Consider the following 18,208-nt stretch of genomic DNA (forward strand, 5'->3'; position numbering starts at 1 on the left):
GTTTGCATGTGTGTATTTATATGAGTGCACGTGTGTCACTCATTATTAATGAGCACATTAATAGTAGCCTCAGAATACCCAAAATGTATCAGCGTTGCATTAAGAAAAAGAAATTAGTGGCTGGAGAGATGGCTCAGAAGTTAAGTGCACTGGATGCTCTTCCAGAGGTCCTGAGTTGAATTCCCAGGAACCACATGGTGACTCACAGCCATCTGTAATGACTCACAGCCATCTGTAATGAAATTGAGATCTGGCGCCCTCTTCCGGCATGCAGGCATACATGCAGGCAGAACACTGTACTCATAATAAATAGATCTTTTAAAAAATAGGAAAAGTAATTAAAAAGCACTTCCACTTGGTGTAATTTACCCAAGATTGAGCCCAGATTTGAATTCTGCTTCTCTCACTGTATCTTTTGTATTTGTCTTTTGGTCTGTTGTATGAGCATGAATCTGTGCTTGCCTCAATGCTGTCTTGTGAATCTCCTTGTGTGTGTGTTTCTTTGTGTCCTTAACAAAGCCCTTTTATTTCTCTTTTATTGAACAACACAGAGCACATCACATGAAGAAGGAATGAGGGATACTTTACAGACATCTTCAACAGAATTTTATAAGGAATTCTGTCACTGAGTGTCACTGACACAGATAACAAACAAACAAAAGCTATTGAGTAGTATCTATATGTTGTCTTCAACATTTATGGTAGATATTCATTTGTTTTGTAAGGTTGCTTTCGACCTATATATGCTGTTTCCATCATTTATTACTATAACATACATATGTACACATGTGTTATTTATGGGTCAAAGACAAGGAAGAGTACATAATTTATAGTGTAATTTATAAAGGTTGATTACATGGGAAATACAAGTCTAGTCAATTAGATACATTGTGTACTCTCTCTGTTTCTATGTCCCTGTCTCTCTGTCTCTGTCTGTCTTTTTCTTTCTCGGCAGGGTCTCTGTCCAGAGCCCTGGCTGGCCTAGAACTTCCTCTGCTTCCCTGGTGCTGAGATTAAAGGCATGCGCCACCATGCCCTATGATACATTGTTCTTAGAGGTCTTAAGTATCTCCAGGGTGTACTACTAACTATGACAAGGAGATCAAGCAGTTCCAGTCTTTTAAATTGTAAGAGCTATTTCATTATGTATGAGGGTGTGTGTACATGTGTATGTACATACTTGTGGAGGGCAGATGTCAACCTGGTGTCTTTCTTCAGGAGCCATTCATTTTGTTTTGAGACAGGGTCTCATTGTCCTAGAGCTTTCCCAGGTAGACTAGACTAGCCAACCAGAGAACCACCGATATCTATCTACTTGTCCGTCTCCACTGTGCTGGGATCAGGTGCACAGCCCTGAGCCTGGCTTTTTTACTTGGGCTCTGGAAATTGAACCGAGGTCCTTATGTTTGCATGACAAGCACTTTACTGACTAAGCTGTCTCCTCCGCCATTTGTTTTTTCTTGAGACAAGGTCCTGCTGTATACCCTAGGCTGACCTAAAACTCAGAGCATTCCTTCTGTCTCAGACTTCCAAGTGCTAGGATAATGGTCATCTGTCACCCTGCGGGGCTCTCACTCATTCTTTTCTCTTGATGTCTGGGAAGAAAATAACAAGTTTTACTTGATTTTCTCTTTTATACTCCTGGGAGAAGCCCGATCCCAGGGTTGTCTGGGCTCCAAGTCCAGTGGCAGGGCAGGTACTGGTGACACTCGTGTGTTCTTATGTACTTAGTGTGCCTTAGGTTGTTCTTACAGCCTGTCACTAGTCTGCAGATGCTGCTGCTTTTATTCTCTGGGCTTGGCTTTCTGAGGCACTGTCTCACTTGTCGCTGTGACTGCCTAGAGCTCATCAGAATCACACTGGCCTTGAACTCTGAGACCCACCTTCCTTCCTCAGTTTCCCAAGTGTTGAAAAAAGGGTGTGTTACCACATCTGGCTTCATTTTTAATTTTTATTTGTTTACAGTGAGAGATTTTTCTAGAAGGTAGAATTAGGGCAATGTCTCAAACATTATTTGCAAGTTTATGACTGAGAAAAGATAATACAAGAAGGTTCAAGGTCCCTTGTACTGGAAAGGCAGTACAATTCCTGTGTGTTTATTCTGCACTTGGGTGGAAGGCTGGTCTCCAGTTAACATAGGTTTATGACATGGTTATAGTAAGATTATTGTCAGAGGGACTGGGATTGAATGATTTCTGCTATCTCTTCTTGAGCACTAACTGTGTTATTGTTTTATTTTGTCTTGTTTAACTAAGTGCCAACCAGCAAGTGAATATTAAGCACTTCCTGTTGGGGCTGAAGAGATGGCTCAGTGGTTAAGAGAGCTGGCTGCTCTTACAGAGGACTTGGGTTCAATTCCCAGCATTCCTCACAAGTGTCTGTTCTGCCTGTTACAGGAGATCTTACACCCCCACAGAGACATACATGCAGGCGAAACACCAATGTACATAAATTAAAAATAAATTAGAAAAAAGAGAACTTCCCCTGGACCTAACATACCAAACATCAGGATGAAAGTATTCTGATGTAAAGAGGTTTGTTTCTGAAACAGGAGACTCTGATCTAGTTAGCAGTTAGGACCACTACACACTATACTGTGAGCCTATGGTGTATGAGGAGAGATGGCCAGAGCAACAGTTGAAATCGTTGCTGATGTTGAAGTTGGAGTTCAAAATTTTTATTATTACTATTATTATTATTTGAGAAAATGTCTGGCTATGTAGCCTTGACTGGCCTTTTAATTCATAGAGATCCACCTGCCTCTGCCTTCACAGTGCTGTGATTAAAGGCATTTCATGACCATGCTTCGTTTATTGTTATTCATATGTATATGTGTAAATGATGTGTGAGTGTGAGTCCTGGTTTGTGTGGAGGTCAGAATAACTTTTAGAAATCGATTCTTTCCTTCCACCATAGGTTGCTGGAGACCACACTGTCAGGTTTGCACACTGCTTTTACCCACTGGGCCAGCTCACTGGCTAGAATTGGGAAGATTTGTGAATATAAACAAAACCAGACACAGGCATGCTGGTCTTACTTGGGATTGCAGTTTGTCATATATATTATGTATTGTGTTCTGCCTGCATGTGTGCCTGCAGCCAGAAAAGGGCACCAGATCTCATTATAGGCAGTTGTGAGTCACCATGTCGTTGCTGGAAATTGAACTCAGGACCTCTGGAAGAGCAGCCAGTGCTCTTAACCTCTGAGCCATCTCTCCAGCCCCTACAGTTTGTCTTAAGGTTTAGATTAAAGAATCTGGGCTTAATCGAGCACGCCTTTTATTCCAGCACTTTGGAGGAAGACGTAGGAAAACCTGAGTTTAAGGACAGCTAGGGTTATACAGAGAAACCCTGTCTTGAAAAACAAAAACAAACAAAAAAAAATTGTTACTGGAGCGATGCCTCAGCAGTTAAGAATATTGGTTGCTCTTCCAGAGGACCTGGGTTCAATTCTTAGCACCACATGGCTCATAACTGCCCAACTGTCTGTAACTCCAATTCCAGGGGATCTGACACCCTCACACATACATATATGCAGGCAAAACACCAAATGCACATCAAAATTAAAAAAAATAAATTATAGATTAATAACTTTTTTTTCTGACAGTTTCTACACATCCAAAAGCCAGCTGTTTTGCAACAGTTTCACCCCACGGATCAAACTGGCAGGAAAGAAGGTATGTTTCCCCAGTCTGAGCAGCGTTCAGGGGCTGCATACGACTGTGTGTACTGTTAGTTCCCTTCTCCCGTCTCTAGGGTCATAATAGGGTTTAAACAGTTTTGTGTTGAAACTTTATGGAGAAGCTGGGGCTATAGCCCAGTGTAGAGCACTTACCAAAATCATGCACATGCCTGGGATTCAGTCCCCGGCAGGAACTGGGGTCCATTCCCCACTGGATAAGGTTCTGAGAATAAAGTGTAAAGTGGAAACTAAAGGACTTAGCAGGGCTTGCCACTGTGGTAGGCAGGTGTCAAGTGTTAACACCCAGTTTTCATAAGTTACTAGATAGCCAGGACATGGTCTTTGCCCTGGGGAATAGAACATAACACACTGGGTTCCGTTTGCTTCTGTCAGAGGAGTGATACAATATCTATTTAATTTTGCAGCCTGCTTCTGAGAAAACCAAAAATGGCCGAGATACATGTGAGTTTTTTGTTTTTTAATTTGTTTTTTAAGACAGGGTTTCTCAGTGTAGCCCTAGCTGCCCTGGAACTCACTCTGTAGACCAGGCTGGCCTCGAACTCACAGAGATACACCTGCCTCTGCTTCCTGAGTGCTGGAATCAAAGGCGTGCGCCACCACTGTCTGGCCACATGTGAGTATTTTTGAGATGCTTTCTTATCACTTTTAGGAATAGCTAATTCATGGCCAAAAAATAATGGGAAGTATCATAAGAAGGTTCATATAAAAGTCAGTAACCCACATTCCTGTGTCACCCTAGGAAGGCTGCTTAGCCACCTTGCAGCTGTGCCTTGTCAGCTGCAGTGCATGGGTCAAGTGGAAAGCACTGGGGATGTAGGACCACATAAGACTAGCGCTGAACGCTGCCCGGCTACTGCTATACTATTTTAATGTCACTTTGACATTTATGTCATTCAGTCTTAATCTGATGGTTGGGTTATTCCATCTTTTTCTTGGTAGATAGCCCCAATGCCTTACAGATTTTGATGATCCTCTATAGATGTCTCTATAGGTAATTGTATTATTTGTTTTTTACAGCTCTTGGGACTCCAAAGGAATCTGAGAACACCCTGCCCATCCAAGTAGATTATGATGCCTACGATGCTCAAGTATTCAGGCTGCCCGGTCCATCCCGGGCTCAGCGTCTTGCCACCTGCAGGTTTTCTGTCATATTCCTCTGGGGGTGCATATAAGATGATTTAGTGACCCAAGGCCTGTTCCACAAGTTCATAACCTGACACTCAGGAGGCAAAGGTGGAGGGATTCCAAATTCAAAGCCAGCCTCAACTATATAGTGAGACTATATTTTAGGAAGAATGAGCAGTTAAGAAAACCTGAGAGGTGCTTGCTTCATCAGCACATTTACTGCATTGGAACAGCACAGAGAAGATTAGCATAGCCTCTGTGCAGGGGTAACACACAAATTTGTGAAGGGTTCCATATTTTTTTTAATTATAGCATTCGTTTATATTAAAACAGACTATTAGAAAGCAAAAAGAAAACCTGAGGGACCTTTATGAGAGCAACCTTAAAAATATTTAGATTGGGGCTGGAGGGACGGCTCAGTGGTTAAGAGCACTTGTTACTCTTTCAGAGGGCCCAGGTTCAGTTCTTAGCATCTATGTGGTGGTACACATCCATTTAGAACTTCAGGTTCTAGGAGCTCCAAAGCTTTCTTCTGATGTCCATGGGCACTAGGGAGACATGTGCACCTACGTCCATGCAGACAGAATATTTACATCATAAAAATTATAAAAATTTTAAAGGAGTTTTAAATTAAAATTAGCCTCAGGAAAACTATGTTGTAGAGATCATTGGGGATTCCATTCTCAGACACTTGGGTCTACCTGTTTTGTTTGTCATGAAATATTGTTTCAAGATACAGGAAGGCTCTCAGACATTGCAGCCAAGAGATGCAATTCACGAAGCACAGGCTCTTCCTCGACTGGCACTAATACTGATCTTTTAGGTTTATTATTCCAAGGACAGAGTTTTTCTTTCTTTAACTCCCACTATTTGAATTTTCTCTGTGAGCCAAGCGGTGGTGGCGCACGCCTTTAATTCCAGCACTCGAGAGGCAGAGACAAAAACTACAGAGAAAACCTGTCCCGAAAATAAAAAAATAAATAAATAAATTTGCTCTGTGTTGTTTTGACCAAATAAGTTTCTAATTGTGATAGATTTAACCACCTTTGGATCTTATGTGGTTTTCTTTTTTCTTTTTTTTTTTTTTTTTTTTTTTGCTGGGCGGTTGTGGCGCACTCCTGTAATCCCAGCATTCAGGAGCAGAGGCAGGCAGATCTCTGTGAGTTTGAGGACAGCCTGGTCTACAAAGAGAGTTCCAGGACAGCCAGATCTGTTACACAGAGAAACCCTGCCTCAGAAAAACAAACAAACAAACATTTTTTTTTCTTGTTTTGATACAGGGTCTCATTCTATAGCCCAGGGATTCACTGTAGCCTAGAATGGCCTTGAACTCCTGATGATCCTCCTGCCTCAACCTCTCAATTGCCAGGACTACATGTAAATCACCATGCCCCTTTCTCCCCCCTGCTCTTGAGATGAAATCTTTGTTGCTCAGGCCAGCATTATTTCCCATATTGAGAGTTTTAATATTGGTTTCTTGAGTATATATAGCTGATGATCATCACTGATATTTTAACTCGAAGTGTCGTTTTCATGGTAGTAATATGTCTCTTGCATGTCAGGTCTGTGAGAGAGCAGGAGAATCATAATCGCAAAAGTGCCAGCTCCTGTGATGTCTCATCCAGCCCTTCCCTACCAAGCCGTGCACTGCCTACTGAGGAAGTGAGGAGCCAGGCTTCTGATGACAGCTCCCTGGGCAAGAGCACCAACATCCTGATGATCCCTAACCCCCACCTGCACCAGTATGAAGTCAGCAGCTCGTTGGGCTACACCAGCACCCGAGGTCAGAGTGCTAGAGCACAGACGGCTGGGGAGGCCTGGGGACAGTGTTTTTGCAGTGTGTGGTGTGGGAGTGACAGGGCCTGATTGGAGTGGGGTGTCAGTCTCAGTGAACGGATGCAAATCATATTAGTGTTGGATGTGTACTACACTGTTCTGTTGTCTCTAACCTTTGGTACGTCATCTACAGTCTTTTTAGGCATAGGCTCAAAGGGTCTGTTATTTTCTCATCTCAGTATGTGCCACGCTTTGTGTTTTGGGCCTCAAACTCAAACTTAGTGGCAAGTACCTTCGCTGAGCCATCTTACTGGCCCCCTTTTGAGACAGTCTCATTTTACTATTCCCCGGGTTAGCCTTGAGTTTACAGCAATCTCCTCCTGCGTTAACCTCTTCAGTGCTGGGATTATAGATGTGTACCATCTTACCCAGCTGAGTTTCTTCTTTCATTTCTATAGTAATTAGTTAGGCCATATACTTTCTTATTTGCTAAATCCTAGCACCAGTTTATCAATTTACAGTGTATTCTGTATGGTTCAGAGAATGATCTATGGCAGCTGTACTTTCAGTTGTGAATGAGTGAGTTTATTAAGTAAACTGGAAAAGTAAAAGAATAAGTAACAAGTAGATAGAAGCACCAGAAAAACAGCAAAATTATTTTCAAATCAGTTTGCAACATCCAGCAAACCCCGGGAGTAACCTGACTAAGAAAACAGACAAGGGTACCACCATCAAAGGTTTACACACATCCAGCAGAAATCAACTGGGGAAGTTGAGGCAATCAGTTGGAATTCCCAATTCAGTCTATAGATGAACTTTTGGTTTTCTGTTCCTGCCACAGATGTTTGTTTGTTTGTTTGTTTGTTTGTGGCAGGGTTTCTCTGTGTAACCCTGACTGTCCTGGAACTCACTTTGTAGACCAGGCTGGCTTCGAACTCGCTAAAATCCACCTGCCTCTTCCTGCAGAGTGCTGGGATTAAAGGCATGCACCACCACTGCCCAGCTCAGACTGGTCTTTTAATTGGCTATTTTTCTGTTTGCTACACTCCTGATGTTGGAATTACACTACTATGTCTAGTGACAGGATTTTTGTGATTATTTGATGGTGATTTGATTATTCTATAATTGTATGCAAATTACAAATCAGGTTCAAAGATGAAATATTACAATGATATAGAAGGTTTCATGCTAGATATTAGATAATGGTGATTGAACCATTTATTTAAAAATTATGTGTGAACGAGTATGTATGGTGATTAAACCATTTATTTAAAAATTATGTGTGAATGAGAGGACAACTTTGTGGTTACATGCGGGTTCATGTGTGGAGGTCAGAAGACAACTTTGAATTTTGTTTTTAATGTACCTTCCACTTTTTGTTTAAACTTGTTTTTTTTTTAATAAATTTTATGATTTATTTAACTTTATGTGAATCAGTATGAAGGTGTCAGATCCCCTGGAACTGGATTTTCAGACAGTTGTAAGCTGCTATGTGGTTGCTGGGAATTGAACCCGGGTCCTCTGATAGAACAGTTAGAGTTCTTAACCACTGAGCTGTGTTTTCTGGGGCTGGCAAGATGGCCAGCTAGAAAAGGGATTTTCCTGATGCCCTGAATTCTATTCCTAGAGCTCAGATTAAGATGAAAGGAGAGAACCAACTCTACAGAATTTGTTTTTGAGTCTCCGCGTGTGTACTTTGACACTCATGCCCTCACACACTATAATAATAAATAAAATTAAAAAACAATATGGCTTTTGATTAGCCTGCACTTTGCCAAACAAGCTAGGTGAGTTGGCCAGTAGCTCCAGGTATCTGTCTCCACTTCCCATCTCGCCATTGCTAGGACTGCAATCTGTTGGTCACAGAGATCCAAACTCAGATCTACATACTTGTGGGGCAAGCACTGAGCCATGTTCTTAGGAATCCTTTGTTGTTGTTCTCGTTCGTTTTAAGACAGGGTCACACTGTAGCCTCAAACTCATCATGGTCCTTCTGCCTCAGCCTACCAAGTGCTGAGATTACAGATGGAAGCCACCATGCCTGGTTAAAACATTACTCGATGCCACATTTTTAAAGTTGTTTTATTTATCCTATGCACATTGGTGTTGTTCTTTCATGTATGTCTATGTAAGGGTGTCAAATTCCATGGAACTGAATTATAGACAGTTGTGAGCTGTCATCTGGGTGCTGAGAATTGAATCCTGTTTCCATGAAACAATAGACAGTGCTCTTAATTGCTAAGCCTTCTTTCTCTCCAGCCTCCCTTGATACCACTTTCTAATCAACATAGTTGTTTCCTGAACATGGGATGCACAGAAACGGACTTTGTTTCAGTTTTTAGGTCCTTAGATTGGGTTACATAACTCTAGGCCATTGCACAGGACAGGTTGAATCTAAATATTGCTTTTCCTGGCCTAGCCAAGCATGAACACATTCTTTATTCTTTTTTCTTAAGAACATTTCTTCAGTTGAACACAATGGCATGATTGCTTACACTTCTCTCAGTACACAGACTCAATGGGGGAATCTTCTTAATCATTGAGGACCTTGATTCCTCTTATCCTATAATGCCATCATCTTCAACACTGATTTCCAGAGTTACCACAGAAGAGGAAAAAATAATGAAGATGATGCTTATTGATAGCTGTTGTATAGTCCTTAAAGAAAGCTAAATGTATTCTTTTTGCTGGAACTCGTGTCGTTTGGTTTCAGTGCAAATAGAGAGGGATTCTAGCCTTGTGTACTCAAAATCAAATGGCTTTAGTGAGCTAGTCTGTTCACCAGACATGCATTTCACTTATTTATTCGTCACGTAGTGTCTTGCTATGCAGCCTTGGCTAACCTGTAACTCTCTTTGTAGATCTTCCTGGCCTTGAGCTCAGATCTGCATGTCTCTGTCTCCCAAGTGCTCTGACTAAAGTGTGTAACTGTCACAGCTGACTCAAACATTTATTTTTGCTGTTTTGCCCTCAGAGAGAATATATTCACCCCATTCCCATGGGAAATAACTATAGTCCTATCCTTATTCATTGCATTCAACTCAGTATTCACGGTCCCCCTGCAAATTATGGGACTCTATTAGGTTTGTATGTTTCTTCATTGGGTCTTGTCTCCAAAATATTTGAAAAAAGAAAAAAAAATCTAAGCATGTTTTATTCATTATTCTTACTTCCTGATACTTATGACGTCCTAGATTTTTGCTAGTCTTGACTCATCCGTCTTCTTAACTCTGATTTCATTGTGGATTTGTGCTTTGTCTTTGTTTTCAACCCCATGATTTGCAGCAGATGTCCTGGAGAACATGATAGAACCCCCACAGCGGGACTCGAGTGCACCAGGAAGGTTCCATGTTGGCAGTGCAGAGTCTATGCTACATGTTCGGCCTGGTGGATACACACCTCAGAGAGCACTGATTAACCCCTTTGCCCCCTCAAGAATGCCCATGAAGCTCACATCCAACAGAAGGCGCTGGATGCACACTTTTCCTGTAGGTAAGTTGGCTGGTCAGGAAAGAGCCTTGGACTCTGAGTTCTGAGCTCTGGTCCTTAGCACTGATCAGCTGTGGGTCAAGTGCCTCCACGTCTGAACCTCTTGGGCCCATCAGTGAGGGGGACATGCCTGCTGGGCTTTTCACGATGTCCTCAGGAGGATCTTTGAAGACACACTTGAGAGCAAACTTTGTAACTGACCAGCAGTGTGAACTAACGGGCTTTCCTTTTTTGTTGCTTGTCCCTTTGAAAGGGACTATGTCTGTCAGCTTTCCTGTCCCTCATTTTCATCCATTGCTCCTCCAAGCTGCACTTATGCTACTTTGTCATTTCTCAGGATTATCTGAGGGGTGAAGAAAAACAATTATTTTTACTTCACTATTTTTCCTAGCCAATCTTTTTACTCTGTTCTGGCCTCAAGAAGATGGCAGTAAGGGTTTATAAAGCTTATTTAAAATTAAACTTCAGCTTAATAGGTTCTTGCAGGGCCAGGAAGGAACAGATTCAGTAGGCTCCATTTTGTGGGGTTTTTTTAATTTTGTTTTTTAATAGGAACGATCTTACTGAATGATTAGAAATGCCTAATTGTTTTCTTTTTCATTTAATTTTACTGTTTAAAGTTAAATAAAAAATGAAATAAATCTGGTTTATTTGGCTGTAATTGGAGGCCATTATAAGCCTCTTTTTCCCCTTATTTCTGTTAGAATCACACAGATTGTTTCTGGTTTTGTTCTTTTTTGTTATTCCTACCAGTTTTATTTTGAGGTATCTCTGTTTCTCACTTTTGTACTTGCTTTTGCTTTTTATTTATTTTTGAGACAGGGTCTCATATAGCGCAGAGTAGCGTTGATCTTGCCCTGTAAGGAGGGTGACCTTGAACTTAGGATCACCACAACCACAGCCTGTTCATGTGATGCTGGGGATCAAACAATTAGTCAGTCTCTCTCTCTCTCTCTCTCTCTCTCTCTCTCTCTCTCTCTCTCTCTGTGTGTGTGTGTGTGTGTATGCGCGCGCATGTGCTTTTGCACACTCATGCATGTCCGTGTATATAGAGGCCAGAGTGTCTTTTACTACTCCTGGTTTTGGAAACAGGCCCTTTTATTGAACCTAGAGCTCACTGATGCTAACTAGCGCTCACTAGCTTCCCAACAAGCCCAAAGAGTTCTCCTGTTCTGTCGTCCCAGCAGTGGGATTATAGGTACATAATGTCATGCCTAGCTCATGGATGCTGGGGATCTCAACTCAGGGCCTTGTGCTTGCTTGGCAGGCATTTTACTAATTGAGCCATCTCGCTAGCTCCTAGGCTAAAACTCCCTAAGAGAACTCCCTATTACGACCCTCAGCTCTTCTGTTTTTCCTATCCGCCCTTCATGGCCACATTCCTGAAGAACAGCACAACTGCAGCTGGTCTGCAGACACTGTTCCCTCTGTTTATCTCCTTGAGCACTGGCCCTCTGATAACTAAGACCTTCTTCACCAGGCAGCCCGCCCTTCTGACTCCTCATTTCCTCCAGAGGCTCTTGCCCTTCTTACCCAATCTTTTGATCTCCGCACACACTTCTACCTCTTTCACATTTGGGTTTTGTGGCTATTTCTTCTACCCAGATAAATTTTCCTTTAACTCTTGGTAACCTTATGTAACCTCTAACACGTATGTTTTCAGGAAGTGCCTTTTAATAGACAAGACTAATTCCAGCCTCTTCTGCTCTGTCTTTTTTGTGCATGAGCACCCTAGATTTTTAGAGTGACACTGTTACTTTCTGATTTTTTTCTTTTTTTTTTTTTTTTGAGAGAGGTTTTCTCTGTGTAGCTCTGACTATCCTGGAACTCACTTTATACCCTGTAGCACAGAGATCTGCCAGCTTCTGCCTACCAAGTACTGGAACTAGAGTGTACACCACTATACCAAGATTGTTATTTATTTTTCTTTTTTTCTTTTTTTTTCCTTAAACCCACAGAGATCTGCCTGCCTCTGCTTCCTGAGTGCTGGGATTAAAGGTGTGCACCACCACCACTTGACTTGTTATTTCATTTTTATTTTCCTTCTCTTTTCGTCTTTTTATCCTCTTATGCTGGTCTATTTCTGCATGGCATCTCCATAGTATTTCTGAAACCGCGAGTCCCAGCAGATAGTCCCAGATCCACTGTGGGAGCCTGCAGGGCCCTTGTATAATGTTGCTCCTGCTGTGCTCTTTGTCAGACCTCTCCAGTGTTCCAGCAGTTGGACAGAAGGAAGAGTATGTTTTTGTTCAGGTTGGAATAACATTCAGTGGTTCTTTGTCTGGGTAGGACCATCTGGAGAGGCCATTCAGATCCATCATCAAACGCGGCAGAACATGGCAGAGCTTCAGGGCAGTAGGCAGAGGGACCCCACCCACTCCTCTGCAGAGCTGTTGGAGTTGGCGTATCATGAAGCTGCCGGAAGGTGAGGGTTTGCACAGGGCTCTGGAAGGTAGCCCAGGACAGTGCTGAACAGCTGAGGAAATGACACGTTTGTGACTTAGAACACTCCAGTCAGGTCCTGCCATCCCTGGGCAAAGGGTGAACGCAGGCAGCCTGATAGTATGCCTGTATCATTACTAAGACCCTGTTTTAGGTTTGTTTTGAGCTCACATTTTGTAAGCTTCTTAGTAAGCTTCTTAATTTTCTTCCAAACTGGTCAAGGATGAAAATGAGATATCTCTTTTTTTGTCTTAGGCTTTGCCTATGGGATTCTGGGACAGGTGATATATGCTGTTCTCTTAGACAGCTTCTCTGTAACTTGGCATACTCGTTTTTGAACAGAAGCTCTGAATGTCTTACAGAGTATCTGAAAAGTCAGTATAGGCAGAAAGCCATTTAAGCCTTGATGAGCATGACCCTACTTTAAACCTGGACTCACTGGTCCAAAATTGCTTCAGGAAGCACTTTACAAAAAGCAGCCTTGGCCCCATTCTTTGGGTACTGGACGTCCTCTTTGCTGGGGGGTGTTCATGTGGAGGTCTGGACAGGGTGTGGGCCTCTTCACTAGATTAACTCTGGTACATCCATTCAAGCATTTTATGTCCTTCCCTTGTTGTTAAGGGAGAGGCATAGTGCAGAAAGGGGAAGTGGTCTAATGATGGTCGGTGAGCTGTCAGGGTATCTGGGGCTTGACACACAAATAAAACTGCCACAGGATGGTATGGATCCTAAGGGTTGCCAGCCTGTGTGACTGAATATCCAGGCCTGTTTTTCATGGATCCTTCCCTCTCTTCTTACCCTCTCCCCTACACACTAGGGTACAGGGTGAGCAGGAAAAAACGTGATGATCTACATTAATTAAGCCAGGTGACCTGGCTTTGTTCTCTGCAGGCACAGCACTTCCCGACACCCTGGTGACAGCATGTCCTTGAACTTCAGTGGAACAGAAGAGCTTTCTGCCAGCCTGCTTAGCAACAGTGGTGCAGGTAACTCATCCAAGAAGTAATAGAGTTGGGGTGCTCAGAGCAGGCGCACATCTAGAAGTGACACAAAGGCCAGAAAAGGAGACCATGTCCATTTTGGGGATCATTTCAGCCACAATTTGGAGTGACCTATTTAGAAACAATACTGTATAATGCATGGAATTATAAATGGACTGCCCATTACATTTTTAGCTGAGAACATATTTATCATTGTTTCGTCAGGGAGTCCTGACTGAGAGCTGTGAGGTGTTAAGGGCAGCACCAGAGACCAGCTGGGAGTCTGTTTTACAGGCTTTGTTCTGCCGGCCTGGAAACAAGTGCACCCTCCTGTAGAAACCGTCCATGGGGAACGTTGTGATTTCCATCATAACATCACAAAGAGAGAGATGCCTTTAATCCCAGCACTCCAGAGGCAAAGCCAGGTAGAGCCCTGTGAGTCTGAGGCCAACCTGGTCTACATACTGTGAGTACTAGGCCAGCCAAAGCTATATAATAAGATACTAGCAGAAAATAGAGGATGGAGGAAGGTGATGTAGTTACGTTTTTTAGTATTTAGTTAAGTATTTCAGGCTTACAGGGATAGACACTGGTTGGACAGAAAGTTAGAAGGTACAGATTCCAAGTGCAGGTAATGGGTGGAGCCAAGCTTGGTTCTTACTCTCTCTGAAAGCACTTTAATTATCTAATAATCTCAATAAGGCATATATTACTAGAAACAGGTCACGTGGTCAGTTGAATGACTAGAAGTCAGAGACACTGGTCTCCCAGCAGTGCAGGCCTTCTCAGTTCAGCTCTCCTCAGAGTGCCTTTTAAGGTTGTTAGGGGAAGGTACACTTTCTACAAAGCAAGTATTTTAAAAGATGAGTGTGGAAAGATCTAAACAACAAAATAGGGTTTCTTTATCATGTCTGTGTTCTATAAATTGACTTGCATTTCTAGAACTTGGCTTAAGGTTTGTGAAAGTAAAGCTATGTAAAGGGGGCTAATGGGAACTGGAGAGATGGCTCAGTGGTTAAGAACACTTGGCTGCTCTTCCAGAGGACCTGGGTTCAAATCCTAGCACCCACATGGCAGCTCATAACTGTCTGTAACTTCAGTTTCAGGAAAATCAACATCCATGGCAAAACACCAATGCACATAAAAAAAGAAGTAGAAAGGCGGGGGTGGTTAATGGTACTGTTCTTTGGTCACTAGTAGATGGCTGACCAGATTCCTGTAGCGCATGGATAAGTGATTAGACTTGGAGAGTGAGCTGGCAGTCAAAGATCCCCAAATGATTTTCATTCTTATTCGATCCATTCATTTTAAATGAGAAACAAATAAAAGTTTGGCGCTGTGGAGGTATTTTTATGTCTTATATTCAGGGTACTTAAATTTTACGTGCTGCAAGATTTCCTAAAGTTGCCTACAGAATATTACAAAGGCAACATTTTTATCACTTTGCTAAACTAGCATGTTTATTTTTAGGCACCAAAATTTGAGTTTCCAGGCTTTGGTGGAGTGGGGCAGGGAAGGGGTAGAAGGTTACTAAGGAGGACTGCTCTGGGGTTCCCTGGACTGTTCCCTGAGCTAGCTTGACTAGTGACCTGAAGCAGGAAGATTTACTTGAACCAAGATGGTAGCAGCCAGCCCCAGGATCTACCCAGAAGAGCCCAGTGACCTGGAGTATCGCAGAGATACCACATGACTCCCTACGTGTAGGTTTTGGAATTTTAGTTTCCAGTTGAGAAAGGAGTGAGCTTTCAAAGGGGGTTGATTTGAGGATTCGTGTGGAAGACCTTTAGGTGACATTGTCATATCTTAATGCGAGTTTCCTGCGCACGTGTGCACACAGACAGGCAGGCATTGAAAAGACACTTGCTTGGAGCCTGGCTCTCTAGCCCACCTTTTCCTCTTGGACTAAGTTGTCTGTCTGCCTAACTGATGACTGCTCTGCTTGGACTGGCCCATTGTGACTGTGATATCATCTGGATTCATGCTTGGCTGTTAGCCTGCTTTCCTTCTCTGCTGCCCTTTTGTTCTGATGCTAGCCCTTGAGTCTTTTGTTCAGGCCTTTGTTGTCTCTGTTCAGGATCATCACAATAGCTCTTGCTGCTGTGTCCCTTTCTCCTTTTGGGAACTACCCATGCTGTCACCAATAAGGTATTTCAAAATGCAGGTCTGACCAACTTCTGTCCATGTGCACAGCCTTCAGTGACTCCTCATGGCTTTTGACACCAGTCACCTGTCTCCTGTGTCCCTTTGTGTCTTCACGTGACTCCACTTTAGCAAGATGTTGAGTTTGGAAAGAGTACAAGCTCTAGAATCTTAGGACATGAGACTCGCTCCACCTCTAATGAGGAGTGAGTCCTTTGGGCCAGTTACTACTTTTTTTTTCCTTTGTGTTTTTGAGGCAGGGTTTCTCTGTGTAGCTTTGGAGCCTGTCCTGGAACTCACTCTGTAGACCAGGCTGGCCTGAACTCACAGAAATTTGCCTTCTGTCTTTTGTCTTACTTCTGTCTTATATGAGTGCTGGGATTAAAGGCATGTGCCACCACTATCTTATACCTCAGTTTCTTCATTGTGAAGGGAATATTATGAAAATGTAAACAAACTAAAAATAAATGTGATAACCCATATGAATTCTTAGAATAATGCCGTCAGACATGGGTGGTCAACAGATGGGGGTGTTGTTAATAATAATACATGGGTTTTCTTTTTGTGTGTGTGTGTGTGTTTTTGAGACAGGGTTTTCCTGGAACTTATTCTGTAGACCAGGCTGACCTCAAACTCACAGAGATCCACCTGCCTCTGCCTCCTGAGTACTGGGATTAAAGGCATATACCGCCACCACCCAGCACATGGGTGTTTCTTATATCCCAGCTAAGGTCTTCATATATCTCTGTGTCATCTCATCCTCGCCATGTAGAACATGCTCCTTTCCTGTCTTCAAGCCCCATTCTGCCTGAAAACATCCACTCTCCATGATGGTTCGGCTCCAAGGGTGCCTCCTTGTTTGAAGCTTTTCCTTTCCATCTCATGCTTCCCTAAGAGAAGCTAGTCATGCTTCCACACAGCTCCTACCCCATCCCATTTGCACAGCTTGGTACATCATGACCCCATTGCTTCCATCTCCCTCTCTCCACAGACTTAAAGTACTTATTGTTCTTTGTCTCTCCAGTGTTGGGCATGTTGTTTATTGACAAATGAAGTTTTATTTCTAAGACTATACTGTCACATGAGAAGCTTTAGAATAACTTACAAAATTATTGTTTAATTCATACTTAAATCTGTGTGTGTGTGTGTGTCTGTGTATTCATGTGTATTCTATAGTGTTTAGCTTCTTAGAAACTATAGGTTCTTTGGGTTATTTTTCTAGTCGGGGTGATATAGTTATATGGGATTACTCTTTTCTTGCCTATTTCCTCATGACCTGTAACAGAAGTTTTGAAAAGGGCTGAAGGTCATCAGGAAGTAGTCTATAACCACATGGGAATTAAGTTTCTTTTCTGAACCTAGGCTACTTGATAAATCATATTAATGAGCACAGAAGGAAATTAGATTAAATCTTTTGAATTTTTATTCTCATAAAAAATAACCAGTTCGTGTCTAGTCTCTCAGGGTATGTCTAGATTTTTATTTTTTTTCTAAGCAGGGTTTCTATGTTACTTTGGAGCCTGTCCTAGAACTAGCTCTTGTAGACCAGGCTGGCCTCGAACTTACAGAGATCCTCCTGTCTCTTCCTTCTGAGTGCTGGGATTAAAGGCATTCACCACCACTGCCTGGCTAGAATCTTATCTTTGTTGTCCTAGCCTTGTCTGTTTTTGTGTTTTAGTTGGGCATAGTAGTCTGTTAACTAGTCTTAGCTTTTTCTTTTGCTCTTTCTCCCTGCTCTTTTTCTTTCTTCCTTTCTCTCTCTCTCTCTCTCTCTCTCTCTCTCTCTTTCTTTCTTTCTTTTCTTTTGAGACAGGGTTTCTCTGTGTTGCAGCCCTAGCTGTCCTGGAACTCCTCTGTAGACCAGGCTGGCCTCAAACTCAGAGATCCGTCTGCCTCTACCTCCCGAGTGCTGGGATTAAAGGCGTGCACTACCACTGCCCATTGCTTATTTTCTTTTTTAAAGACGTGTTTGTTATTTGTGTTTGTGTGTATCTGTGTCTGTGTGAGTGTATGAGCATATGTTGGGGGAGATGCACACGACTGTGTGCAATGTAGAGGAAGGAAAGGGTGTCAGGTGTCCTCCTCTGTTACTCTTCATCCATATCTTTGTTGCTGGATCTGTCCTTGAACCTGGGTTTTATACCTTTTCAGCTAGGTTAGAAGCCCCTCTTGGAGCTGGGATTATAGGCATTTATTTGCAGGAAGGAATGTCTGGCTTAATGCTGTGCTGGAATCTATTAATGTAACAATAACAGATTGATTCAGGGTAAATATTCTAAAGTAGAAGTCAGATCAGGAAACTTACTTATACAGAGCCCTCTAAGGGCTTCTCAACTAACATTTATTTAGTAGCTAAGGCATTGCAGTTGCAACAGAGCCCCTAGGATCAGGTTTCTCAGGTTAGCTTCAGATCTCATCTGTTTACCCATTTGTTTCTCCCTAGTGAGTCCCCTGATAGTTCAGACATATTTAGACTCTCTGTCCTTTCTCTTGCTGTCCCTTCTGCTGTGTTCTGGCCCCAGTGAACCTTAGCTAAAATCTATATGTCTAAGTTT

At 42.5% G+C, this 18,208-nt stretch overlaps 1 protein-coding gene and 1 non-coding gene across 11 annotated transcripts in view; both read left to right on the plus strand.

Annotated features, from left to right (window-relative positions):
* The window catches only part of Depdc5 (DEP domain containing 5, GATOR1 subcomplex subunit), a 124,838-nt gene that overhangs the window by 42,843 nt on the left and 63,787 nt on the right, over nucleotides 1–18,208 (plus strand). For 5 of the 10 annotated variants that reach the window (XM_085692149.2, XM_087909159.1, XM_087909157.1 and 2 more), the window contains 7 exons: nucleotides 3,607–3,676; nucleotides 4,107–4,143; nucleotides 4,720–4,840; nucleotides 6,390–6,616; nucleotides 9,892–10,095; nucleotides 12,382–12,517; nucleotides 13,426–13,520. In XM_085692149.2, the coding sequence (XP_085548275.2) occupies nucleotides 3,607–3,676; nucleotides 4,107–4,143; nucleotides 4,720–4,840; nucleotides 6,390–6,616; nucleotides 9,892–10,095; nucleotides 12,382–12,517; nucleotides 13,426–13,520 (890 nt within the window). Of the gene's footprint in view, nucleotides 1–3,606; nucleotides 3,677–4,106; nucleotides 4,144–4,719; nucleotides 4,841–6,389; nucleotides 6,617–9,888; nucleotides 10,096–12,381; nucleotides 12,518–13,425; nucleotides 13,521–18,208 lie in introns of all 10 variants that reach the window. The other 5 variants (XM_087909156.1, XM_087909160.1, XM_087909158.1 and 2 more) reach the window with 2 other exon arrangements.
* Nucleotides 5,023–5,128, plus strand: LOC125410514 (U6 spliceosomal RNA). Its single transcript, XR_007235074.1, has one exon. It is a non-coding gene; the product is annotated as a U6 spliceosomal RNA (small nuclear RNA).

This window comes from Myodes glareolus, chromosome 8 (genome assembly GCF_982192425.1).
Source record: "Myodes glareolus chromosome 8, mMyoGla1.1, whole genome shotgun sequence".
Classification (NCBI taxonomy): Eukaryota; Metazoa; Chordata; class Mammalia; order Rodentia; family Cricetidae; genus Myodes; species Myodes glareolus.